The sequence below is a fragment of the Budorcas taxicolor genome, chromosome 4 (assembly GCF_023091745.1).
Source record: "Budorcas taxicolor isolate Tak-1 chromosome 4, Takin1.1, whole genome shotgun sequence".
In the NCBI taxonomy this organism is placed as follows: Eukaryota; Metazoa; Chordata; class Mammalia; order Artiodactyla; family Bovidae; genus Budorcas; species Budorcas taxicolor.
The window spans coordinates 113793231-113818818 of NC_068913.1; the positions used below are offsets into that span (position 1 = coordinate 113793231).

The 25588-nt window shown below is 57.2% G+C and overlaps 1 protein-coding gene across 1 annotated transcript; it reads left to right on the top strand.

Moving 5' to 3' along the window:
* The first annotated feature begins 2529 nt into the window (after positions 1–2529).
* KRBA1 (KRAB-A domain containing 1) lies at positions 2530–24383 on the top strand. Its single transcript, XM_052638335.1, is given in 18 exon segments — positions 2530–2681; positions 6904–7030; positions 7890–8009; positions 8681–8818; positions 9418–9567; positions 10468–10602; positions 10757–10942; positions 11777–11932; positions 12525–12749; positions 13387–13560; positions 14016–14189; positions 15743–15895; positions 16346–16528; positions 17352–17762; positions 18449–18553; positions 18989–19234; positions 20896–21686; positions 21688–24383. Coding segments are annotated over 18 exon segments (3579 nt in total). The 5' UTR covers positions 2530–2669; the 3' UTR covers positions 21781–24383.
* The last annotated feature ends 1205 nt before the right edge of the window (positions 24384–25588 follow it).

Consider the following 25588-nt stretch of genomic DNA (forward strand, 5'->3'; position numbering starts at 1 on the left):
AAAGTATTATTAAGGATAAAGAGAATTAATTCGTAATAATAAAATAAACACTTTCCCAGGAAAATACAATTCTAAACTTGTAAACACAGTCTCGAAATATGTAAAGCAAGAACTGTCAGAAATACAGGAAGAAACTGACAAATGCACAAGATTGATAGGAGGTTTTAACACATCTTTCTAAGTAACTGATAGATCAAAAGTTAAAAAAAATGATATAGAAGACATAAATAACACAACCCAAGCTTGATGTAATAGAACTAACTTGATCCCTACATACACACATACACACACACACACACACACACACACAAATATATGTACTCTTTTAAAGCAAACAGAACACTTTGAAACATTTATTGCATAACTTGAACACAAAGTGCGTATCAGAAAATCCTTAAAAATATGAGCACCACTACTATATTTTTTTAATGCAAGGCAAAACTCAGTTACAAAAATATGACATCGTTAAAGACATACATTTGGAAACTAAAAAGTACTTTAATAGATAGAAAAGGAAATAACAAAAATCATAACATATTTAAATACTCAAATTGATTGTGGCTGTTTTCACAAGGAGAAGTAGATAGCATCTCTACAGCAAGCTAGCTAAATTATTTGGGAAAACTGTAGCTGGCTAGTTCACCAATTGCCCAGAGAGCCAAAAGCAAAATGTATGAAAGTTAAACCACTGAACATTGAGCTGCTGAAAAACCAATCTGAATTATTGAAAATCTTTAAAAAGTGTGTTCCATTTGCATTCATCCCTTTGTTTGTGTGCAGAACTGCCAAATAAATGCTGATCTAAATTTAGGACCATTCTCCACAATCATTTCACAAGGCAGTTACAGAAGCCAAGGTGGATGCCGGCACGGGGTGGGAGGTACGACCAAAATTTAAAGGTAGGAAAGAGGTTTCTCAGGCACTGGGAGAACTGGCCATTTGCAAACTGATTTTTGGCAACCGGGTCATTCAGCACATAGGATTTTGGTGAATTGTTTCAAGCAATTGTTGACCCAGAGTCTACAGTTGGGGCCCCAGCCTGGTCAGGTAAGGGGGAGGTTGAATCAAAGAGGTACCAAGCCTGTACATGCTAAAGGAAACATATCTTTCTTGGGTACAGATATTACTTTTTTTTTTTAAGTGAAGGGATTTTAAAGTTTACAGATTCTGAAACTAAGGGTGGCATGTGGGATGAGCTGAGAGAAGGGATACCTACCAGGAGGAAGCTGACCTCAGCAAGAAGGGCCCTAGGCACCAAGCACAGGTAAGGTACTTACCAAGGGGCGCTGTGGCCTTGAGGAATCCTGAGAGCAGATGTTGAACTTGAACCTGCCTTTTTCCACCCAGGACCGTGGGCTTCACAGACCTGGGTCCTGTGTCAGTGATTCCCTGGGTGTGGAGAAGGGGGGCTTTGTCCAGGGAAGGGCCTGGACAGTCACTGGGGGTGTCCTACCCACGCGGTCTTTCCTTGGAGGCCAGGCCAAGGTGGTCAGCATTGTACCCCGAAGTTCTGGGAGGTGACCCGCAGCAAGGCCAGCGGAGACGCACAGAGGTTAGACCCACAGGGACCAACACTGGGATTTCTGGGCAAGAAATTCCCTTTCTCTAAGAGTCCAGAGGAAGAGAACTGTCGGGGCGCAGGCGTGGGGAAGGGCTCTCCGGGCCGCAGGCGTCGCCTCCTATTGGACCCCGGCTTCCTCGGCCCCTGCAAACCGCAGGTTTAGCCCCACGAGCCCGCCTTCTCTAAGCTGTTCTAACAAGGGTTCACCAGACCGGGGATGAGGCCCAGCCGGGGACCGTCTCCCCCGCACCGAGTCCACAACTCTCCCCCAGCTCCTCTGCGTCCTTTCTGACCTGTAGAATGGTGGGCTCGCGCTTCATTCATTCAACACATTTATCTGAGGGCCTACTCCGTGCCAGGAACGTCTACAAATCACAAAACAGAGGCGCAAATAGTCACACAGGTACAGTGGCTCCCGGGTCAAGGCGAGGGTGAGCGCGGGAGCCGGGGGACAGACCTGAGAGCGCGCCTGGGTCTGGCGGCCACTCCGGCCCATCCACCACCCAAGTCAAGGGGTCCAGCCTGCAGCCCCCTCCGCCCCTCTCGGGGTCCGCTTCCCCTGCCCCTTCCCTAGTCACGGTAGGCTTGCGGGATACGTCCTTTGGCAGAGACGGGTCCCGTTTAATCTGAGCATCTCCACCTGGCGGATAGGAGTCGCTCAGTAAAAGTTGGATGCAAGAACGGATGGATGGATGGATGGATGTGTGGATGCACGGGTTTAGTCCGGCAAGCACACTGCGAGCTGGCCACAAGGCCGATCCCGGCGCCAAGCCCCTCCCCGGCAAGCTTCACCGGGTCTAGGCAGAACCAGCGGGGTGGGGGCGCCGCCAGGCTCGCCCCGCCCTCCGCTCGCCCCCTGCCTTCTCGGCCGGCTAGGCGGCGCCGTCTGGGAAATGTAGTTCGCGCCTGCGCCCGGAGGGCCGCGGGGGCTGGTCCCCCTCTCCTGGGATGCGTTGCGCTGGGCTGCTCCGGACTCCCACCTTACCCTGCCCCGTCCCCTGCGGCCTGCTCCCCGGGGCCCGATTTCCTCCAGCGCCGACCTAGATCGCTGACGGAGCGAGTGCTCCCCTCGCCGTGCCGGAAGTCGGGAGCGGAGACTGAGTCTGGGATGGCGGGCCAGGTAAGGCGAGCCCGGACCGCGCCGCGCGAGCCGGGACCCCGCCGGCAGCCGGGGAGGACAGACGATCGCCTCGGCCGGGCCTGCCCCGTGCGGCGCTGTGCGGGCCTCGAGGGCGAGGGGCGAGCCTGGGACCCGCCAACTTTGGCCGGGCGCGGTGGGTGGGGGGTTGGGGTGCGCAGGATTTGGTGCAGAGAAGTCCAGGATCTGGGACGCCCCCTCTTCCCTTCTCCCCGTCCCCGCCGTGTAAGCAGACTTGGAGCCGCAGCTCCATCTTTGGAAACTCCTTTGGGTTAAGCCTCACCCTCTCTTGGCGTGGCTTTTAATTATAAATTATCCTGGGAGCGATGGGCATGGAGGCCCAAGGAGAAAGAGTAAATCTGGGCACTTTCCTTCTTGGTAGGATCCTGGGGTCCCGGCTGGGGGAGGGCATGAACAGGGTCCCAGGTTTTTAGCCATTAGGTGAGATGTGTAGGTCGGAGAGCTACTGGGAGAGCCCTATCTGTCATAGCCTGGGGCCAGTTTGTCGGGTGCAAGTTGTGTGCAGGGCAGTGAAGGTGCCAGGAAACCTGATGATACCAGTGGGGAGTTGCTGGACATCCTTTTGGGGGCCCCTGGAGAGCTCGGGCCAACCTCCGGCAACTGCCAACTCCATGGTTTGAGGGCCCAGGAGCAGATGGTGATGAGGGGCTGGGGCAGTCTGTGGCCAGGCAGAGCATCACTGTGCCAAGACCTTGATGGTGTTAATGCCCCACAAGCTCCCGGGGAAAAGCGAGAAGCCAGGTAGATTAGGGGGCGACAGAGGATGAGATGGTTGGATGGCATCATCGACTCAATGGACGTGAGTGTGACCAAACTCCGGGAAATGGCGAAGGACAGAGAAGCCTGGTGTGCTGCAGTCCATGGGGTTGCAAAGAGTCGGACACGACTGAGTGACTGAACAACAGGCAGACTGGCTGTTGTGGGAGCAGGGGCAGTCTCCTCTTCAGATCTAGCTGGAAAGTTAGGAAGCCGAAGGACACCCTCCACCATCACCCATCTCTGCTCAGATGTGCCCACGGGCACCGTGCTCAGGCCTCCTCAGACCACAGTTTCCTTTTCTATACAGCGAGGGGCTGGATCACTGATCGTTCAGATCCGATGTCCTGGGGTGTGTCCTTACACTGTGTGTCTTCATGGAAAAAGTGCCTGGCCATGGCCTTGGCGGCTGGTAGGTGACAGTCAGACAGAGAGGAACAGGGTGCGCCTCCTGTCTTCCTGTCTACTGTGACTCCCAAATGCCCAGGGTCTGATCTGGAGGCTCAGGGCTGAGTCTGAAACACGCCAGGAGAGTGGGTTTGCCCTGGGAAGGACCCGCAGGCCGAGTCTGTGACCTGAGGCTTTGCACATTGTTCTCGCTCCCTACCTTTTTTGTGCACGTGCATACACACACACGTACACACTCCTCTGTTTTTTCTGGGTGGGGGTGGCTACCGATGGACCCACTTACCCTGGCCACAGTCAGTTCCTGTTCCCAACTTTGTTGGACAAGAGTTTATCTCCTGGCTGAGGTGGCAAGTGGCCTGGAAACCATCTCTTCCGGATGTCTAAAAGAGCTGGTATATTTAGCCAGGAGACAAAGAGGCATTTGGGGTCAGGAGTGGTGTGTGAGGTGGCCGACTGTGACCTGCCAGTGGATGTGAGGCAGACAGATTTGGCTGCAGGAGCAGGAATCATAGCACTTAACCACATCCCAGCATTTGTTCTGGGCACTGTTCTTACAATAATTCATTTACTCTTCACAACATCCCTATGAGAGAGGTTCTTATGATCCTCCTTTCATAGATGAGTTTACTGGGCCCAGAGCTAAATGTGAAGCAAAGCAGGGATTGGAATTCCAGCCACCTGGCTCCTGGGGTCAAGCTCAAACCTCCACACTCTGCCTGTTTGTGTCCCAGAACTTCTTAATGCCAGATTAGGCCAGCCATAGGACTGTGGTGAGCCCCCACAGTTGCTATGGGTATTCAAGTAGAAATTGAAGAGCCCCCTATTGTAAATGGAAAAAAAAATGAATGAGTTAGTCACTCAGTGGTATCCAACCCTTTGCAACCCTGTAGATCGTAGCCTAACAGGCTCATCTGTCCATGGGATTCTCCAGGCAAGAATACTGGAGTGGGTGGCCATTCCCTTCCCTGGGGCATCTTCCCGACCCAGGGATAGAACCCACATCTCCCTGCGGCTTCTGCATTGCAGACAGCTTCTTTACCGTGTGAGCCTAGAAGTTGGCACTAAATGTTCACTGCCCCTTAAAGGTATTTTGCAGTTGTCAGTGAGTTCTAGTTCACGGACATGCTACAGTGGATAGCTCGCCCCCGGGGGGAGGAGAGGGTCCCGTTTACCGGAGTAGTTTTCATTTCTGGCAGCCCAGGCAGGTTCTGCCCAGTCTCCAGCCAGGAACTGGACAGCAGCTCTTCCCCAGCCCTCTGATTCTAAACTTAGAATGTGTCAGAATCATCTGGGAAGCTTGAAGATGTCAGCTTCTGGATGCTGAAAGCACTGAACACAATTGTGATTTAGTCGATCTAAGATCAGGTGAGAAATTCAGTCCTCAATAAAGGGAACTGTGAGCCTTATTTGAACCTAAAAGCTCTTTTGTGTTTTCAGTTGTTAGGTAGTAAACTCTGATGGGAGAAGATAAGGACGCAGAGTATTTTTCACCTGGTTTGCTAAATAGAGAAGCTATCTGTTGGCGTGAACTAGCTGGTCAACAGAATCGCCACTCAGCTCTGCTGGGTTCCCCACCTGCTGCTACAGCCACGGCCGTGCTGTTAAACTCAGCCATTTAGCAGCGACTTCCTTGGTGGCTCAGATGGTAAAGAATCTGCCTGCAATGCAGGAGCTGTTGTTCAGTTGCTAAGTCGTGTCCAACTCTGCAACCCCATGGACTGCAGCACACTAGGCTGCCCTGTCCTTCACTATCTCCCAGAATTGCTCAAACTCGTGTCCAGTGAGTCGGTGATGCCATCCAACCATCTCATTCTCTGTTGCCTTCTTCTTCTCCTGCCCTCAATCTTTCTCTGCATCGGGGTCTTTTCTAATGAGTGACTCTTGACATAAGGTGGCCAAAGTATTGGAGCTTCAACTTCAGCTTCAGTCCTTCCAGTGAATATTCAGGGATCGGAAAGATCCCCTGGAGAAGAAAATGACAACCCACTTCAGTATTCTTGCCTGGAGAATTCCACGGCCAGAGGAGCCTGGTGGGCTTCAGTGCATGGAGTCATAAAGAGCTGGACACGACTGAGCGACTAACACACACACACACACACACACACACACACACACACACACATTTATTTGTATTTATTTATCATTTATTTGTACTCAAGAGCCATCCTGTCTCCTCCATCACCATCTTAAAAAACCTGTTATAGCATGGTGAATTCAGGGCTGGCTGGAGTTCCCATCCTGGAGTCAACGTTTTCTTGGGCCTGAGCTGCAGGCCACGAGACTCTCTGTATTAGCTTCCCTGGATTGCCATGAAAGTACTTTCACAAAGCGGGGGTGGGGGCTTAAACAGCAAATTTAATCTCTCACAGTGCAAGAGGGGAGAAGTCCAAAATCACAATGTTGGCGAGCCCGTGCCCTCTCTGAAGACTCTATGAGAGGATCATGCCTTCCTCTTCCAGCATCTGGTGGCCCTGGCATTCCTTGACTTGTGGCCCCATCACTCCTGCCTCCCTGGTCACGTGGACCTTTCCTCCCTGTGGGTCTGTCTCTGCTCCTCTTCTTATAAGGACACCAGTCATACTGGATTAAAGTGAAAGAAAGTGAAAGTGAAGTTGCTCAGTCGTGTCCGACTCTTTGCGACTCTATGGACTGTAGCCTACCAGGCTCCTCTGTCCAAAGGAATTTTCCAGGCAAGAGTACTGGAGTGGGTTGCCATTTCCTTCTCCAGATATTGAATAAAAGATCTACCTTATTCCATTATGACCTTAGCTTAACTAATTTCATCTATAGCAACCCTAGTTTTGAATAAAGGCCACATTCTCGGGTACCAGGGTGAAGACATCAGCGTGCCTTTTTAGGGACACGTCTCTTGTCCCGATGCCCCTTTGCCCGTTCCCACGAGCCAGGTGCCCACGCCGTGTCCACCAGGGGACACGGGCTGGGTCAGCATGCCGAGGACCACTCCTGGGCGGCCTTGCTGGGAGGGAACGAGCCAACTGCCCTGAGGTTGTACCCACAGGTGTCGATCGCCTTCCAGGACCTGGCCGTGCGGTTCTCCAAGGACGAGTGGCGGCTGCTGGGGGAGGGCCAGAGGGCGCTCTACCTGGATGTGATGCGGGAGAACTACGACACGCTGGCCTCCCTGGGTGAGGAGCGGGTGGGAGGGCGCCGGCGCAGCACCTCGAGGGCCCAGAGTCCCCTGGGAGCTCAGGCGGCTCGTGGGGCCTCAGTCTTCGTTCACACAGCAAGGTGGTGTCCGAGAGCCGGCGCTGAGCTGGGGTGGGGGGAGTCCCTTGGGTCTTTCATGCCATTGTTACTGTGGGCTGTACCAAGGGTCTGAGTGTGATTTGGCAGGGGTGCCAAAGAGCTGGCACAATGGCACTGGTCTTGGAGTTTCTGACGGTCCCTGGGGTTTGGGTGGTCACACAGACACACATATGTACACACATGTACATGGGTTTGTGATGGTCATACGAGCACACTCGTATACACACGCACACAGGGATTGGGTGGTCAGGTACACACGTGTACATGGAGTTTGGGTGGTCACATGGATAGACATGTACATGCATGTTCGTGGGGTTTGGGTGGTCACACAGAAACGTGTGTACACCTGTATACAGGGTTTGGGTGGTCACATGTACACACATGTACATGGAGTTTGGGTGGTCACATGGGTAGATGTGTACACACATTACATGGGGTTTGGGGGGGGTCACATGGAAAGACATGTATAGATGTACACAGGGTTTTTTGGGTGGTCACATATACACACATGCACATGGAGTCTGAGTGGTCACATGGATAGACATGTACACACATGTACATGGGGTTTGGGTGGTCACACAGACAGGCATGTACACCTGTACAAGGGGTTTGGGTGGTCACACATACATACATGTACATAGGTGCCTGGATGTCTGGGTGCCTGGCCTCTGGTGTGATGATGTAGAAGGGCGGAGGCTGGCTTCCACTCCCGGGGACAGTCCCTCTTTTCTTTCCCAGGGACAGCGGAGCCGCTCCCCCTCTCGGCCTTCCTATCTCCCTCAGAGCCTGGAGGAGCTGTGGGGGCCCGGAGCCGTGCTGGTGACGGGCAGGAGCTGCCCCAAGGAGGAGGTCCCCTGGGTGAGTAATCTGTGCAGATGAGAGCCCCTCGGGGGGTTCTGGACCCCCTGCGTCGCCTGGGCCCCGGTGGACTCACTCACGTCCCTTCCGCCGTGTGGTCCTCGTTCCCTGGCTTCGTTCCGTACAGGACACTGTGACCTCAGCACTCCCCACCTCGCCACACCCACCCCTCCCTGACCTTTCATCCCCGACCCCTCTGGACCAGGAGCCTGGTATACTGTTGCTCATTGTGTGAAGCGCTCAGAAGCAGCCTGGGCTCACCCGGGAGTCTTTGCCCCTCAGGCCCCCTCCCCCGCCACCCGAGCAGAGCCAGTTGCAGCTCTTGAAGGTCCAGAGAGCTCGGGGGGGCGGGGGTGGATGTGGTCCAGGGGATGGCGGGAGAGGCAGGAGTCTGGATGGTGGCCGGAGATGGGGAGGCAGCCCTCCTTGACGTCCCCTCCATGGCCCAACAGGGCCTGAGGGACAGAGCAAAGAGGAGCTCTTACCCGCAGCCCCCAGCATCGTGGTCCTGCTGTGCCCACGCGCGGGGCACCTGCCCTGAACCCAGATCCTCTTTGTTTGCAGACATTGGTGTCACCTTTGCAGCCCCTCCCGTGGTGGAGGATTACATGAGACTCAGCACGTGTTGACTGATGTTGGGGGGGCGGGAGTTCACTGTGGTCTCTTGGCAGGAGGAGCCCCCCAGCACAGCCTGCACCTCAGCGCCCTGGTGCAGCTCGTGCAGGAGATCCCTGAGTTCCTGTTTGGGGAAGGCAGCCCCGAGAGTAGTGGGGGAGCCAGCCTGGATGGGGTGGCTGCAAGCCCCCAGGGTGAGTCTGACGGCGGGCCCCGCTGCATCCCACAGACAAGTTCAAGCTGCCGGCCTGGACCCTGGGTGGAGTTACCCGTTAATGTGAATGTCTGGCTGCAGGCTGGTCCCCTGATGGGGGAGAGACTGCGGCCTCTGATTTTCTCTAGTGGTTTCGACCTGGCTTCATCCATGACCTTGGGGCCCCCGTTGCATCCTGCCCTACAGTGGCGGGTGAGGCCGTCCCTGTTGTGTAGATGAGTGCCCAGCGGCCGAGTCCCCCACAGCCTGTGCTCTCCTTATCTTAACAGACTTCTTCCTCTCCCAAGCTCGCAAGGCTCTCCCACCTCCCCAGAAGTTTCTCCCCCCAGCCCCAAGCCTGCGGGGTTTCTTTGCATCCCCTCAGCTGATGGTCAGCTGGGGATGATCTTATCAGAACAAGGCCACAGCCTGAATCTACATCTCGGAGCCCAGGGATGGCAAGGCAGAGGTTACTGACATCCTGGTTGTTGTTAGTGGAACATGGCAAGGAAGGGCCAGCATGGGGCAGTGTTGGGGCATTGTACCTCCTGCCAGGCTTAATTCTAGTGTCCTCCTGCCACCCACCCCCCCCCCCACCAGCTGTGATGGAGGACACATGCCCTCTTCGAGACCTGTTCCACTGCCTTCCAGATACACCCATGGGCCTGCTTGGCCTGGCCACCACACCCAGCAGCAGCTCGTCCAGCAGCACCCCCAGAGCCGGGGGGCTGGGGAGCCCCCTCCCCATCAGTGAGTAGGACCCAGTGCAGGGGGCCCACACCCTCTTGATTTTTTTCCAGGACTCGGTTTCCTTTATAACTGGGTTCAGCTCCTCGGGGGGGGCAGAGTTGGGGGAGGTGCAGAGCAGGCCTGGTGCTGGCCTCTGTCTGGGGACCAGCGAGGATTCAGAATGCTTAGCCTCACTCATGGAGTGCTGTGTGCAGCATGTCTGCGGACCTGACTCTCAGACCTCTCATCAGGGCAGCCCTAACAGCGGGGGAAGACAAGGCTGGCCTTTGGAATTTCTCTGGGTCCCAGTTTATTTTTAAAATGCTTGTGGATTTTACATTTGCCTAAATGCCCATTTTTATCTAAACTATTTTAAATTAATATGGCATAAAATAGCCAGTGCTAAAAAAAAAACCTTGTTTAGGGGCTGGTCCAGTGGTTAAGACTCCGTTCTTCCAACGGAGAGGGCGTGGGTTCAATCCCTGGTCAGGGAACTAAGATTCCACATGCCGGTGGCCACCAGAAAAAAAGAAAAGCATGCCCCATTTAGCCCGTAGTTTCAGGCGTCAGCTGGCACCTTTGCTCTGGGGTCCCCCGTGTCCAGCTTTGAGAAACATTGAGTGAGAGGCAGGGGCCTGACTTGCGGAGGCAATCAGAGGCTGCCCTCATGGGAGGGTCCCCGGGGTGAGCAGTCTTGTGTTTACATTCACGCCGGAAGGAAATGGGGAAGGACCCTGCCACCCTTAGGATGGACTCTGGGAACAAGCCCGTTATAGCTGGCTGAGCCACCAAGTTCCCAGGACTCAGCTGTCCCTCGGGGAGCAGTTAGAAGGCCCATCCTCTGTGTGTGTGTTGGGGAGGGGCCATTTCTCAGGCTCTGGAGCCTGAGCTGGAAAGGCCTGCCTGTCTCTGCTGCAACAGAAACTGCTGACAAGCCAAGGCCTGTGGAGGAGGGGAGCCCAGGAGCCCCTGGCCGGAGGCCCAGCCCCGCCGCCACCTGCAGTCAGGGCAGTAGCAAGAGCCGCAGGAATCCGGAGAGAGGGACCCTGGGGGCAGGTGAGGGGCTGGCTTTCCTGAGGGTGGGGCTGAGGATGGGGGGCAGGTGGGGAGGCATCATGTGGCCCCCACCTGGGGCCTCCTGATGGTCCTACCTGGCAGACGGCATCCCTGTGGTCATGGGTGGGAAACCTGACCGCGGCTGGCCTTGCAGGAGCTGCGGGCATCTCTCCTGGGCACAGCCCCTTGCAAGGCCTCATCAACTGCCTGAAGGAGATCCTCGAGCCCAGGCCCCAGGGCCCTGGGGGACCACGGAGCTCGCCACCACCACCTGCCCCCAGCCTGGGTGCCTCCCAGCTGACCAGGGCAGAGCTGGGGCCAGGGGGCCCGCCCTGGGCTGGTGAGTCCCTGCGGACCTGTCTCCTCGGGCCAAGGTTTCTGAGCCCGTGGAGAGCTCCAGTTGCTCTCCGTAGATACTTCTCTGTAGATATGACGTCTTCCCTAAGGATCCTTGCCAGCTTGGCTGCTCCAGTATCTGCAGTGTCGCATTTCTGGAGCCAGATGGCTGTGTTAAGGGAACAGCAAGGTCAGCATCATCAGCTCGTAGAAAACCAGAAATAGATTTTGCCCTGGATTCTTATGGGTTCTTGACTCATCCTAAGGTGGGACATCTGAGAATCTTGTTGACACTAAGCAGGATCCTTGGGATGGGCTTTGAGGATGGGAGTGATATGGTGGGGGCTGGAGCCCCAGCTCTGAGCTCTGAAGCTTGGTAGCCGGGCAGAATGTGAAAAGCTCCTTGAGGCTTCGAGCCTCAGTTTCCCGTCTGTCAAAGGGGTAACTGTTCTCACCTTAGTGGACTGTCCTGAGGCTTAGGCACACTAATGATGTGTGTGTAAGTGTTTGTAAAACGCTTGGGCGTCCTCAAACTAAGTTCTGTTCAAGGCCAAGAGAACCGTCTCCAAGTAGTGAGCCAGGCCACCCACTTCCTTTGTTTGTTCTCAGAGCAGAACCTCATCTTCCTTTTACCCAGCCAGCTCTGGGAGGTGTAGCCAGGCATTTTTAAACCAAGCGCTAAGAAGACAATGGCCCCAGGCAAGGCTGAGTGAGTTGCAAGAAGACCCACATCCTCGGGTTTCTGGCCTTGGACCTTTAATTGATCCCTCTTTCGGTTGTTGTCACCAAGACTGAGGTTACTGGGTTCAGGGGGATGCGTGTTCCTTTTTTCCTCTAGTGAAGACAGAGGCAGCCTCGGGAGATTGTCCCCTCCAGGGCCTGCTGAACTGTCTGAAGGAGATCCCCGAAGCTCGGGACCGGCATCCCAGCCCCTCAGGAGCCAGTGACCCACGGCTGCGGGAGGACCCAGGGGCCTGGAAAAGGAATTCTGGAGGTAAAGGCTGCCAGCTGGGCAGGGAGCCCCTGGGTATCGCTTGTTTCCTTTCTCTGCTCCAAGCAGACCTTCCGCTACCAGTCACTCGGGCCCACACGTCAGTGTGTCGGCTGGAGTGGCCAGAAGTGGGGGCTCACGCTATAGAAGGAGCTGGGCGTGTGGCAGGTGCATCAATGTGAAAACGTTCCAGATTGGCTCTTATAGTAGGAGCTGAGGGTTCCAGAAGGAAGGAGGGAATGGTGGGAAGGAGAGACAAAAAGCAGGAGGCGGAGCTCCGGGCAGTGCACATGCCGGGGCTCGTTCTGATGTGGGGGTTCTTGTGATCGTTTGGGTTCACTGTGGGTCGTCAGTGTTCCAGAACTCCTGAGAGTTGTTTGGCTGCTGGCCTCGGAAGCAGGACCCTGACTCAGTGCTCCTGGGGCGGGCTGGCTTGGCAGCACCCCTCTGTAGAAACCTCTAGATGTGGAGGTGGGATTTAGTCCATCTGCTGGTGGTTGGGCAGTGACTGTCAGAGCTGAGATGGCTGTGGAAGCTGGGGGCTGTGGAAACCCCATCCTGACCCTGTAGAGACCTCATGAGTGACTTCCCACAGGACTCCGACCCCTCCAGACTCCTCTGCCGGAGCCTGGGCCTGGAGCTGGCAGCATGCTCTCTGCAGTGAAGGTGGAGGACAGCTGGCCCCAGGGATCCCCAGAGCCCACATCCTGTCAGCTCAGCAAGCGGCCCCACGGCCCCTCTGCCGCCAGCAGCCCCAGGAATGTCAGAGACACCGCCCCCGCCCAGGTCCGGGTGCCCAGCTGGGGCCCTGCAGCTCAAGGTGAGGCCTGGGCTCGTCAGCTCAAGTCCTCCCGGGTGGGGTTCTCAGGCCCCCAACAAGGTTCTGCCAGCCCACAGGGAAGGGGCATCTGGGTGTCTCATGCGTGAACAGAGGCGTCCACCTGGGCGTCCTTCCCAAGCGGTAGTGGTGGTGATGGTTTAGTCGCTAAGTCGTGTCTGACTCTTGTGACCCCGTGAACTGTAGCCCGCCAGGCTCCTCTCTCCATGGGGTTTTCCAGGCAAGAATACTGGAGTGGGGTGCCATTTCCTTCTCCGGGGTCCCCAGCAGTTAATCCTATCCTTTAATCTCCATCCTCCTTAACCCAGGCCCTTGCCCAGGGAGCCTTCCATTAGAAGGGCCTTGGTTTTGCAGAGAATCCCCAAGTGTCAGGAAGCTGCCCAATGCGTGTGGCTCTCTCTCCACCCACCCTTGGGCCTGGGTACAGCTGGCTGGCAGACTGGGGAGCAGAGAGCTGATGGGAGCCGGCACTGAGGGAAGGGTGTCCTGCCTGGCAGGCCCCACGCCTGGTGTGGGACTCACCACCCCTGTGTAAGGCAGGCAGGCCAGGCAGTCAGCCAGGGCTGGGCTGGAGGGGAAGATGGGCCAGAGATGGTGATGGGCCATCTCCCCGTCCCAGCCGGCAGCGCCTCGAGCTCACCCCTGGAAGCCCTGGAGGCCTGTCTGAGGGGCATTCCCCTGAGTGGGTCGTTACCTCCCCAGCCGCCGGCCAGCCCTTGGTCCCGGAGCCCCCAGCCAGGAGACCCCGGGTCTCAGAGGCCCAAGCTGCCGCGCCTTGGACCACACAGCAAAGGTAGCCTGCGTCGTGGGCTCAGGGTGGCATTTGTCCTTGTGCACGGAACGGGGTTGGTGGGGGGGAATGCTGAGGATGCCATTAGGTCCCCCTTCCTCATCCCAGGCCAAAGCAGGGAGCACACATGCCCCTGTCTCCCAGCTCCTTCTCATGCCTGCCCCCCAACAACCCCTGTGTTTGGTGGAAGCCAGTTAAACTCTGCCCCCTTCCACCTCTGAGAGCTTCACTGACCCTCTAGGCTCCTGAGGCCAGCAGTTGGGTTTATGTGGGTTAACAAGCTACTGGATTTTAATCAGGGACGTGAGTACCCTAACCTCAGGGGAGATCACACAGGACAGGCGTTGGGGCAGGGCTGGGCCCCCGTTCGCAGCCCGGCGCCCGTTCGCAGCCCGGCGCCCAGGGGACCTCTTGGCCCATGGTTTTCCCTCGATGCCAGCCGTGCCGTTTCCCCACAGAGGTGGTCATGGGGCCTCTCCCGGCTCTGGGCCTGCAGGGCTGCACGAGAGACAGCCCTGCCCTGCCCCTGGGCTCCCAAGGCACCCCCAGCAGCTTCTCGTCGTCCAGCAGCTCTGACGGGGACCTGGATTTCCAGAGCCCTGAGTGCAGCCAGGGGCATCGGCCTGGAAAAGGTGAGCTGGCCATCCTGAGGCTGGGAGTGGGTCCTGGGTAAGGGCAGGGGGGCGCAGCCTTGCCCACCACCATGCATCCGACCCGACCAGTGTCCGAGCCAGGCCTCCATGCCCGGTGTGGCCACAGAGAACAGACACACCTGTTTTAGGGGGCGGGGGTCTGTTTTAGTGGCTTGGCTCAAAAGAAGCAGGACAACAAAGATCTCTAGAAAGCATTTGATGCAGAAGGCAATGGCAACCCAATCCAGCACTCTTGCCTGGAGAATCCCATGGAGGGAGGAGCCTGGTAGGCTACAATCCATGGGGTCGCAGAGTCGGACGCGATCGAGCGACTTCACTTCACTTCACTAGAAGCATCAAATACTTCCTTATCCCAGCCTCAAAGAAGTCAGTGTCTGTAACATCTGACAGAAAACACGTAACACCATCTTAGAGGGTGTGTTTGGTGCATGCTCCCCCGGGTCCCTCCTTGAGGGGACCTTGCAGGGACCTTGCAGGACCTCAACCCTTTTCTCCACTTCAATAACCCCAGGGCTCCCCGTCTTGTTCATGGACACCCGGTTCCCCGGGGCTCACTTCTGTGTCCTGGCGTCTGCCTCCCTCCCCCGCCCTCCAGCACCCTCCTCCCCTGAGCCATCCCTGCTGCCATTTCTTGCACCAGGGACGCTGCGCGGGCGAGCATCCCTCTCGCGGCTTCTCCACCGAGCTCCCGAGCTCCCGTCTTCCCGCTTCCCGTTGGGCTTAGGGTCCTCGGTGCTGCGTGGGCCCCCTCCCCTCTCTCCTGCAGCTGCTCAGTGTCTGTGGTTCCTTCTCGAGGGTTCTCTATCGGCAGACCTGGTTTTCTGAGTCACCCAAACAGCAGACAACTTCACGCTGCCTTGTGGACGCATCCAGCTCGGCCCCGAGCTCTCCCAGCACTGCCCCGGAACCCTGCAGCGTCCGTGGGGAAGCCACGTGCAGGGCTCCTCTCAAGACACTGAGGTCCCAGCCCCACGACGCCCGGACCTCTGGCAGCTTCTCTCTTCTCCCTCTGTCTGCCTGACACCCGCATCAGCAAAGATGCTTTTTAGGAAACAGCATGGCTGAGATGTGGAAGGGGAGGGCTTTTCCTTTATCTAGAATTGTAGTGGCCATAGCTTCTCCAGCGCTGTCACTAGAAATAGGATTTCTGCAGTGTGTTTTTATCTTCAAGTTGAAATGCATTCATGTTCTCCTTCACCTGCTGCATCTGTACCTTTCCCCCTCTTTGACTAGTCACGTGAATAGTGAGTAGCTGACGACATTCCACCCTCGGGGCCCATCTTCCCCGTCACTGGCCCGGTGGCCTGCTGACTGGCTTCTCTGTGTAGGCAGTCAAGATGAGGGGCCTCTCCCAGGGCCACCCAGAGGCAGGGCTGACACGGATCTGGGGCCAGGTCTCCCTCTGGGTGCCCTGAGCTGGCATGCCAGGCCCCGGGCCCCAGCTGCAGTGGACCTGGGGCTCGGGCAAGGCTCCTGGGGTTCGCAGGACTGAGCTCTGGCCAGCCAGGACCGCGAGTGTTGGGTTTTCACAGGAAGCCCCGTGGGCAGCTCCCCGCTCCAGGGCCTGGAGAACTGTCTCAGAGAGATACCTGCGCCCCGGCTGCAGCCTGCCTGGCCCTGCTCCTTGGCTGGAGACGGAGGGCCACGGCGAGCGGAGCCCAGGAACTCCGCGGCAGGCACGGAAGGTAACGTGGGCGGGCCCACGTCCCGGCCTGAGATGAGATGACCTTCTGGAAGCAGCCTGGCCAAGGCTCGTGGGAGGCCACAAGGCCAATAGCGCTGCTGTCCTGGGCGGAGGGGTGCAGTGGGCCTGGACACCCAGCCCCCCAGTGCTGCTCCGAGTCCAGGCCTGAGCCAGGGCCTTGGCAGCAGGGTGTCTGTATCCTGGCCTTGGTCTCTGGCATGGTGCTGAGCTGTGGGGGCTCCCAGGAGGCTGGGTAGCTGGGTCCAGAAATAATGAGATCCTGGAGGGTGAAGGTGGCCCTGGGAACATCTGCAGGGCCAGGGTGTGTCCCACTTCGGTAGCGTCATCCAACACCCTGGACCGGAGCTTGTCTTCTGAACAGCGCCTCCCTGGCCTGCGAGCTAACTCAGGGCTCCCAGCTGATGGGCCTCTTGGCTTCTCATTGAAACAGGACTGAGGGGCGAGGCCTGTGAACCAGCGCACCTGGGACAGCGTGGGGGTGACGTGCCCGCCAGGAGCCTCCGACTGGCTAGCCCACAGGCCGTTGCCTCTGGTGCCCTGCCCACCTGCTCCCCAAGAGGCCCCAGAGACCTCGGGGCAGCCAGGCCAGGACAGTGGAGATGGCTTCGAGACGGTGAGCGGGACTCTTGCCCAGGGACTCGCTCGCATGTCTCCTCCCCTCTGCGTAAAATCTCTGATGAGAGAATAGACTTCCCCTTCCCCTCCTACTCCTCCACTCCTTCACTGTCTCAGCCATTCCTGGACTGCTGGCTGGAGGGTGTGAGCGTGCATCTCCGAAAGCCTGCTGGCTGGAGCGCTCCGAGGTGTGCTGAAAGCAAGTGGGGAAAGCACTGCTCTCATCCAGAGACTGGGTTTCTCTGGGCGAAGCACCGGTTGTTTCCTTAATTCTCGTTGCCTGGGGATGGAGGTTGGGGTGGGAGGGGAGGGGGCTCCTCCTCCTGCTGCTGCAGTTCAGCTGAACTTACAGCAGAATCCTTGTCTAGATTTGCTGAAGTGGATGGGTCAGGCCTGACCTAACTGAGAAAGTGCAGGTATTTGTCATACTCCCTCCAGGCGAGCGCTGTTCTGGGGGCCTCCCGTGGACTTGACTGAGCCTCTCTGCAGGCTGCTGGTCCTGCGTGAACACAAGTAGAAAGGGCTGCCTGGCTTATGAGACCCAGAGCCTGGCTGGAACCAGACTGTTAGTGACCTCCAGGGTCTTGAGGCTTCTGGAAGTTTCTGCTGCAGCCTTCCAGAGTGGCTGGGGGCCAGACCAGTGTCTGGCTTTGCTTCCTTCTGCTTCCCGTGGCCACGGGATGCTGTTCAGGCTCCCCCAGAGGTTGTGTGGGGCTGAGCTGGAGGGGGACCAGCTCTGCGTGCCCGCCCACGGAGGCCGAGGCCCTCCGGCCTGTCCTTGAGCTCATGGAGGGAGGGCTCTTTGGTTGCCGTTTGCCCAGGGCCAGCCACCAAGCCTTCCCCACTCCACTGCCTGGAGAACTCTCTGAAGGGGATCTTGCCCGAGGGGCCCTTGCGCTTTGGCTGCCTGGCCGGCCTGGGCCCCAGCCCACGCTCCAGCTCCAGCTCGAGCATCAGCAGCTCAGAAGGAGAAGACCCGAGGCCGGAACCTGAGCTCTGGCAGCCTCTCCTGCAGGGTGAGCTTGTCGGGGCAAGAGGGGGACTGGGAGCCCAGCCTCAGTGTGTGAACGCCACCCTGACCCCGGCTCTGTTTCTGCCAGAGAGGGACCACCCTCCCAGCGGGAAGGGCCTTGGCACCCTGTCCCCACAACGTGGTGGCCCCCGTGCTGGCTGCAGCCCTGGGGAAGGCTTGAGGAGACTTGAGCCTGGGCACCGCTGCAATTTCAGTGCAGGTGAGCCCGGGGTCTCTGGAGGAAGGGGCATGTCCCCCAGGATGGCCATGGGTGCAGGGACCGTCCCACTCATCACTTGGCCTGACTCTTGCCAGAAGGCTGTCTGCCTTTGTCACACTTGAGTTCCCCATAGGATGAGCCGTGTCCAAGAAAAGAAGGTGGAGATGTTGAGGCCCCTGGGGCTCCAGGGGTGTCAAACGAGTGTGTTTAAAGACCTGGTAATCAGCTTGGAAAGTCGAAGTGTCCATTGCTCAGTCGTGTCTGACTCTGCAACCTCATGGACTGTAGCCTGCCAGGCTCCTCTGTCCATGGGATTCTCCAGGCAAGAATACTGGAGTGGGTTGCCATGTCCTCCCCCAGGGGATCTTCCCGACCCAGGGATCCAACTCGAGTGTTGTGCACTGCAGGCAGATTCTTTACTGTCTGAGCCACCAGGGAAGCCCAGTAAACTTGATATATATATAGGAGAAGCAAATGGCAACCCACTCCAGTATTCTTGCCTGGAGAATCCCATGAACAGAGGAGCCTGGCGGGCTATAGTCCATAGTGTCGCAAAGAGTCGGACACGACTGAAGTGATTTAGCATGCACGCATGCATATATATATATATATATATATATATATGTATATATGTATCAACGCTTCCTTGCTTCTCAGTCCAGTCCTGACCCAGTGATCATTCCCAGCAGGAAAAGCAGAAGAGAATGTGGGAGGCAGGTCCCACTTGCCCCGGAGAGAGGTGTGCTTGGAGACCCTGGGACCGCCTGGCCCCCTAGGCAGCGCCGGAGGAGGTAGGGGTGGGTGGGTTGCCAGGTCTGGGAAGGGGGCCCCCCTGCTGCACTCAGGCCAGTGACTCCACCCAGTCCGTGGCCTCTGAACAGGCCCTGGCTGGTTCCCACCTTCCTTCCTGCCCATGGGCCTGACAGGAGACAGCAGAGTGGGCCGGGCATGGAACCACAGGACCCCCAGCACATCCCTGGAGGAGCCTCACCGGAGGCTGGACCTGTGGGCATGGCCCTCTCCACCTGCTCTCTCCAGCCTCCTGGGAGAGCCAGAGGCCTCGTGTTGGAGCCGCAGAAGATTCTGGAAACAATGTCCACCCTCACTCAGCCCGTGGGCCCCAGCCAGCCATTCGACCAGAGATGGGCTTCCTGGCAAGCCCAGTGTAACCCTCTTGCGTCTCATTTCACCAGTGCTTGAAAGTTCAAAGTTTTGTTTTGTTTTAGGCCGTGTCCAAGTATCCCCCGTCAGTGTGGCTGTGGCGGAGCCATGCGTATCCACACCGGAAATGCTCTGTGCTCTTCCTGCGTGGTCCACTGGGCATCCCTGCCCTGCCGCTCAGCTGGGAAGAAGGCCGGGGCCTGGGCCTTGCCAGCCTCCTGGTTCAGCCCGTGGGTGCCAATCCTGGAAACTGACGGCTGGTGAAGAGTCCAGGGGCCTGGGGCCTGGGGACAGAAGACCAGGTGTGACAGGTGAACTGGGGGTCTCCCGGCCCCCCAAGTATCGGGAGCCCCACAGGCACAGGGTGGGGGGGTGGCTGGGGCTCAGCGTCTGCACGGTCACCCCTCCCTCCTTCCCCGCTGCTCAGCTCCTTTTGGTGGGGTGGGCTGGTGAGAACCCATGGGGTTACAGCCTGGGGTAGGCTTTCTCTGAACAGCCTTCCAGGCTCCTTTGGGTCATAAGTAGGAAGAGCCTCACGTCCAGTCCACTTCAGCTGGCTTATTTCATTTCAGGGTTTTCCTATAGGAATAGCTGGCTATTTTATGAAAGTACGCAGACACTTCTTGGAGGCAAAACAAACACTGAATAGATGCATCCAGGATCAAAGTTTGGGGTTTGAGGCGACTTTAGAGAACAGGTAGGGATAATGAGGGTCAGTAGTGAGTGACCAGGTGGAGAGGTTCCCAGAGATGCATTCTGTACCCTGACCCCGGGAAGGTCTTCCAGACCATGGCAGAGGTGGGCGAGCGGGGCTCGGTGCCTGGTTTACTCTGGGCCGTGCACCCAGATCCTCACGCTTGAAGCCTGCGGTGGGGGCTCCGGCCTGTCACGGGCCTGGCCTGCCTGGAGGTGCAGCTGTTTGTTAGGAGTGCTGAGCTGGCCTGAGGCCCATGAACTCACTGCCCCAGCTTGAGTAGAAAGACACCCGGGACACCAGCACCGTTGCTGACCCTTAGCCGAGATCCTTCCTAAAGAACGTGGCCGGGCAGCATTTGAGTCCTTGGGCTCCAGTCTCCACTTCTGCAGTTTGAAGCCCTGGGGGTCCTGGGAGATTCAGGCCGGAGCCGGTCTAGGGACTCCGACATGGTGGGAAACCAGGTCTGTCCTGCGGCTCCAGGTGATAATGGGGCTTCCTTATGAGGCTGGCCTCGGGTGAAGACCAGGTCCGGGAGAAGTTTGGGTGAAGGAGTAGGTGACTTTTATTTTTTTTTAAAGTAACTTAAGTCCTACGTCTGTAATTTGATTAGGGAGGGTAAAGGTCAGGAGCGGTGGGGACCCCTGTGGTTTGCTTATGACTAAGACCTTGATGCTGGGAAAGAGTGAAATCAGGAGAAGGGGACGACAGAGGATGAGATGGTTGGACGGCATCACTGACTCAGTGGACATGAGTTTGAGCTACTCAGGAGATGGTGAAGGACAGGGAAGCCTGGAGTGTTGCCGTCCATGGGGTTGCAGAGAGTTGGACACAGCTTAGTGACTGAAGAGCAAATAGCATTAGGTGCTGACGCGGCCCCTTTGCCTCTTCGCTAGAAACACCTGGGCCCTCTCTAGACACTGCCCACGGCCCTGCCTCACGGCAGCTTCTCTGGGCCCTGCCCGCCGACCCTCCAGAGGCAGAATTAGCTGCTCTGAGGCGGCAGTAGGGCCCAGAGGTGGCATAGGAACACACCAGTCCTTTTCCTAGGAAGTGGGGAGGCCACTGTCCTAAGCCAGCTTGGTTTCTGTGGAGACCCAGCCTGTGATCTATCTTGCCCGTGAATTAGGGGGGCAGCCTTCCACGTTGCCCAGCCTGAGTCACCAGGACCCTTCCTTCCCTTAGTGGGCAGGGTGACAGACACACCAGCTGGAGGGCCTCGGGGGAGGGAAGGTCCCGGCAGCTGATCACACTCACCGTATCCCGCTCTGGTTTCAGCCGGGACCGACGGGGGGCCCCTTCCTGGGGGTGTGCCCCAGCCAGCGCCTGCAGCCGCCATCCCTGGGGCCTCGCCTGGTGCCTCCCCTGGTGCCTCCCCGCGGCCGCCGTGCCCCTGTGGGGCTTCCCTGCAGCAAGAACTCCACAGCCTGGGTGCCGCCCTCTCGGAGAAGCTGGACCGGCTGGCTGGGGCCCTGGCCGGCCTGGCTCAGGAGGTGGCTACCATGAGGACCCAGGTGGATCGACTTGGACGGCGCCCACGGGGCGCGGGACCCAAGGGCCTCCCCCGGGGCCCTCGCTTGGCCAGCGGCCCTGCCCACAGACACCCACCCTACTGGAGGCACAAGGGCCCCCTTAGGCCGAGACCGAAGATCCTGCGGGGGGCCCCCGCCGAAGGTTGCAGGGCCGGGGACCTGTCATCGGGCCTGTCCAATGGGAGGCTCCGTCGGGTGCCTCCGGACACCCCCTCAGCGGAGGCCCCTGGGCCCGGCTCCAGCCCTCCCTGGCAGCCTCACTCCTTAGCCTGCAGCGGCCCTGCTGTGCAGACTGTACGTCACCCCCTCGGGCACCCCGAGGCCCGCCAGAGCCCCCCTCCCCTTTCACTGCCGGCTGCCCCGCCCCCCCAGGTGGCTCCTCCGGTGGGCACTGCAGAGGCAGAACCGCGGGGTGTGGTGGCTGCCCCACCCAGGACCCCAAGGTGGCCCAAGGATCCAGGCGGCGTGTTGGTGGGGCTCCAGAGAGCCCTCGAGGGTGAACAGTGGGGTGGGGAGCACAGGGACCCAGCGTGGGGACCCCCCAGCTGCCACCTTCGTGGACTCAGCCCCGCGGAGGGTGCCCCACCTCCGGACACCTCACCCCCCTCCAGCAGAACCTTCCCCACATTGAGGCCGTGAAGGGGCCCCCTGACTCCAGGGTGACCATTGCTCAGGGGGTTTGGGGGGGTTGCGTTCCCCAACCATGCCTCTGGCTTTCTTGACTCAGGTTCATTTAAATGTTGCTTCCCCCTCTGGCCTTTCCCACCAGAACCGCCAAGGCGGGCAGGGGGGTGGTGTGCGACCACATGTGTGTGTGTGCCATGTGCGGGCACACCACATGTGCCCAGGGTGCCCTGAGCCGCTGCAGAGGGGCCACGAGATCACCTTGTCTCAGCACCTGCCATCCTGACCTCAGTGTTGGGGAGCACAGTGCCCGTCTTTCCAGTCCACGGGAAGCTTCCCTTTGAGGCAAATCGCCCCCGCGCCCTGGCCGAGGCTGGGTGTGCCTGTGTGCATTCTGAGTTACTGAAGGTGGTTGCCAAGGGGAAGAAAGGCACGCAGAAGGGCCGCAGCAGAGTGTGGCCGTGTGGTCGTCACCAGCACCGGGGACAAGCTGGCTCCTGCCTTCCCACCTCCTCCAGAGAATCTGGCAGCCTGCCTGATGTTAGGGGAAGAATCCCACCAACCCCCCAGGGAGAGAGTGGCGCACGTGTTGGCTTCCTGGGCCCACAGTGACAGTCCAGAGCCCAGGAGCCTCCAACAACACACATTTACATCCTCCCAGTTCAGAGGCCAGAGGGCCAGGACGCGGGTGTCAGCAGAGCTGGTTCCTTCCAAGTCTGCCCTAGGCCCCTCTGCGGGGCCGGTCGCTGACTGTCCTTGCATTCCCAGTGCGCTCTCCCCTTGCTCATGCCCCTCAGTGTCCCTTTTGTCTAAGGACACCATGCTCATGCCCTCCCTCTAACACGATCGCTTCTGTAAAGACCTCATCTCTAACTCAGGTCTCGTTCGTGGTCCTGGGGCTGTTAGGGTTCCAGTGTGGGAATCTGGGGACGGGAGTGCACAATCCACACATGAGGGACCAAGCTTGTCTTGGTCCTGGTGGGAGGAGGGAGCATCACCAGGGTCACTAAGCCTGTTTTCCTGGGGCCACCAGGCTGCTCTGGGGCCCACCCCTCACTTGGGGGATCAGGAGTGACCTGTCTGTCATCACTGCAGTTCAGATCTTTTTTCCCGCTCTTTCCCCACCAAGCTCAGATCAGTCCATGCACTCCGGGAAGGCCCTGCCTGGCTGTGCTGTCAGGGAACCGGGCGCAGCACTGAGGCCCAAGCCGGCTTGGGACCCAGAGGGACTGTAGCTGCAGTGAGTGCTCAAGGGGGGCCCATTGGCTGGTTTGCCCAGTGTGCCCCTAAAATTGGGTTTTGGGGGACACTCAGGGCCTGGCTTGTGCTGCTCATGGTCCCTGTGGAAGGAGCAGACACTGATGCCAACGGCGGGAGAGCCAGGTGCTGGCTAAACAGACCATCAAAAGTGGGTGTTAGAACGTTTCCAGGACTGGAGCAAGTCCCTTGATGACCGTCTCAGAAGCTAGGTATATGAGTTTATGTAAGTAGGTTGTTTAAACATGCAGCCTTCACAGCTAGCCATAACTTGAAGAATAACAGAAGAGGTCTAGGCCTTCTGCCTAGAAAGATGAGTCCAGCTGTTTCCAGGCTGTGTAGGGAGTGACGCTGGGCCATTTCAGAGCCATTGGAAGGGTCTGATGGAGTCAGCGCTGTGGACCAGGGGCTCGGGCTGGAAGGAAGAGGGCTCTTCCGGCCCTCTGCTCATCCTCCGTAGCAGCAGTCGGGGGGTGGCCTGCCATACATGCCCGTGTGGCATTTTAAGGCTTGGTTTTGTGGGCTTTGCAATTACCAGCCTTTGTACCACCCTGTGCCGCAGGCGTGGAGGAGCACACAGGCTCAGAGAGGGCGAGGGGCTTGCTCGGGGATGCACAGCCTTCCTCCGGCCGAGTTAGGACAGTGCGTGCCCTGATGCCACCCAGGCCGGGTGTCTCCCAGTCCAGCTGGACCCTGTGGGAAGTTCAGATCCTTGTTTAAGAATGTGGAAAGTCAGCCATGAAGTGAAAGGTGGGAGGTTCTGTGAGCTGCAGCCGTGTTCGTCCCTCTGGTCCACTGCCACATGGACAACACTCCTCCCAAGTCATGAATTGAAAAGCCTTCTAGAACCACTGATCTGGCAGAAAAACCCGTTGGCAGTTTAGGAGTTTGGTCCTGTGTCCGTCTCCATCTACTTGGTGAGGAAGTGTGGTCACTTTGGTAGGAGAAACCACAGACTGTTGTGAACTCAGGAATTCCTGGGGTCAGAGGTGGGGGCCAGAGAACCTTCCCTCCCCTGGCGCTTGCGCACATGAGAGTCCCCTGTGTCCCGAGCACCGCCTGTCAGCCCGAGGCCCCTGTGAGTCAGGAAAGTGGGAAGGTCCCACCTGGGTGGATTAGGGCAGGCCCCACAGCCTCCAGATGCCCCTCCAAGGGTCCGACAGAAAGGGGGGCCTTAGCCCACTGTTGGAGACACCCCACGATGTCACCACTCTGTGGAAGGAGCTCGTCAGGCGGGTGGACCAGGCTTGCTCTCCACCCTCTTGTATCCTTGTGTTTCAGATGTGGCTTCTGTAAACAGCCTCCTGTTGGATTTTGGCTTTTAATCCAACTTGACAAATTTTATTCTTTAGTTGGAGCCCTTAATCAACTTCTGTGTAATATTATTGTTGATATATTGAGATTTGAATATACCATCTTATTTTTGCTGGTGTTTTTGTCTCACTCGTTTCGGGCAGGGGGCTTCTTTCCTACTGACAGTGTTGTGGGTTTTGAGTCATTCTTTCCCCCCTTGATGAGCCTCAACATTTAAAGAATTACAAGGGGAAACATTCAAATTTACAATCGTATTTGGGAAGTTTTAGCATAGTTTTTCTTTTTTAGAAACTGGACAAAGCAGGAAGGATATGGAAGATTTGAGCAAACCAGTTAACAAAATTGGCTCGATTGATGAATAGTTAGAACATTGCACCACAGGACTACAGAATATTCCTTCTTTTCAAGCATATGTAAAACAGTTACAAAAATTGACATTATACTAAGCCCAAATTTAAACAAATTTAAAAGTATTAAAATTATACAGAGTATGTTTTCTGGCCATACTCTAGCTTTAAGCTAGAAGCAAATAACAAAAAATGAAAAATTCTTATATGTTAGGAAAGAATTATTCTGAATAATCTGTGGGTCAATGAGGAATTCATAAAAAATATTTTAAACTGAACTATAAGTTCAGTTCAGTCGCTCAGTCGTGTCCAGCTCTTTGCGACCCCATGAATCGCAGCATGCTAGGCCTCCCTGTCTATCACCAACTCCCGGAGTTCACTCAGACTCACGTCCATCGAGTCCGTGATGCCATCCAGCCATCTTATCCTCAGTCGTCCCCTTCTCCTCTTGCCCCTAATCCCTCCCAGCATCAGAGTCTTTTCCAATGAGTCAACTCTTCCCATGAAGTGGCCAAAGTACTGGAGTTTCAGCTTTAGCATTATTCCTTCCAAAGAAATCCCAGGGCTGATCTCCTTCAGAATGGACTGGTTGGATCTCCTTGCAGTCCAAGGGACACTCAAGAGTCTTCTCCAACACCACAGTTCAAAAGCATCAATTTTGTGCTCAGCTTTCTTCACAGTCCAACTCTCACATCCATACGTGACCACTGGAAAAACCATAGCCTCGACTAGACGGACCTTTGTTGGCAAAGTAATGTCTCTGCTTTTGAATATACTATCTAGGTTGGTCATAACTTTTCTTCCAAGGAGTAAGGGTCTTTTAATTTCCTGGCTGCAGTCACCATCTGCAGTGACTTTGGAGCCCAAAAAAATAAAGTCTGACACTGTTTCCACTGT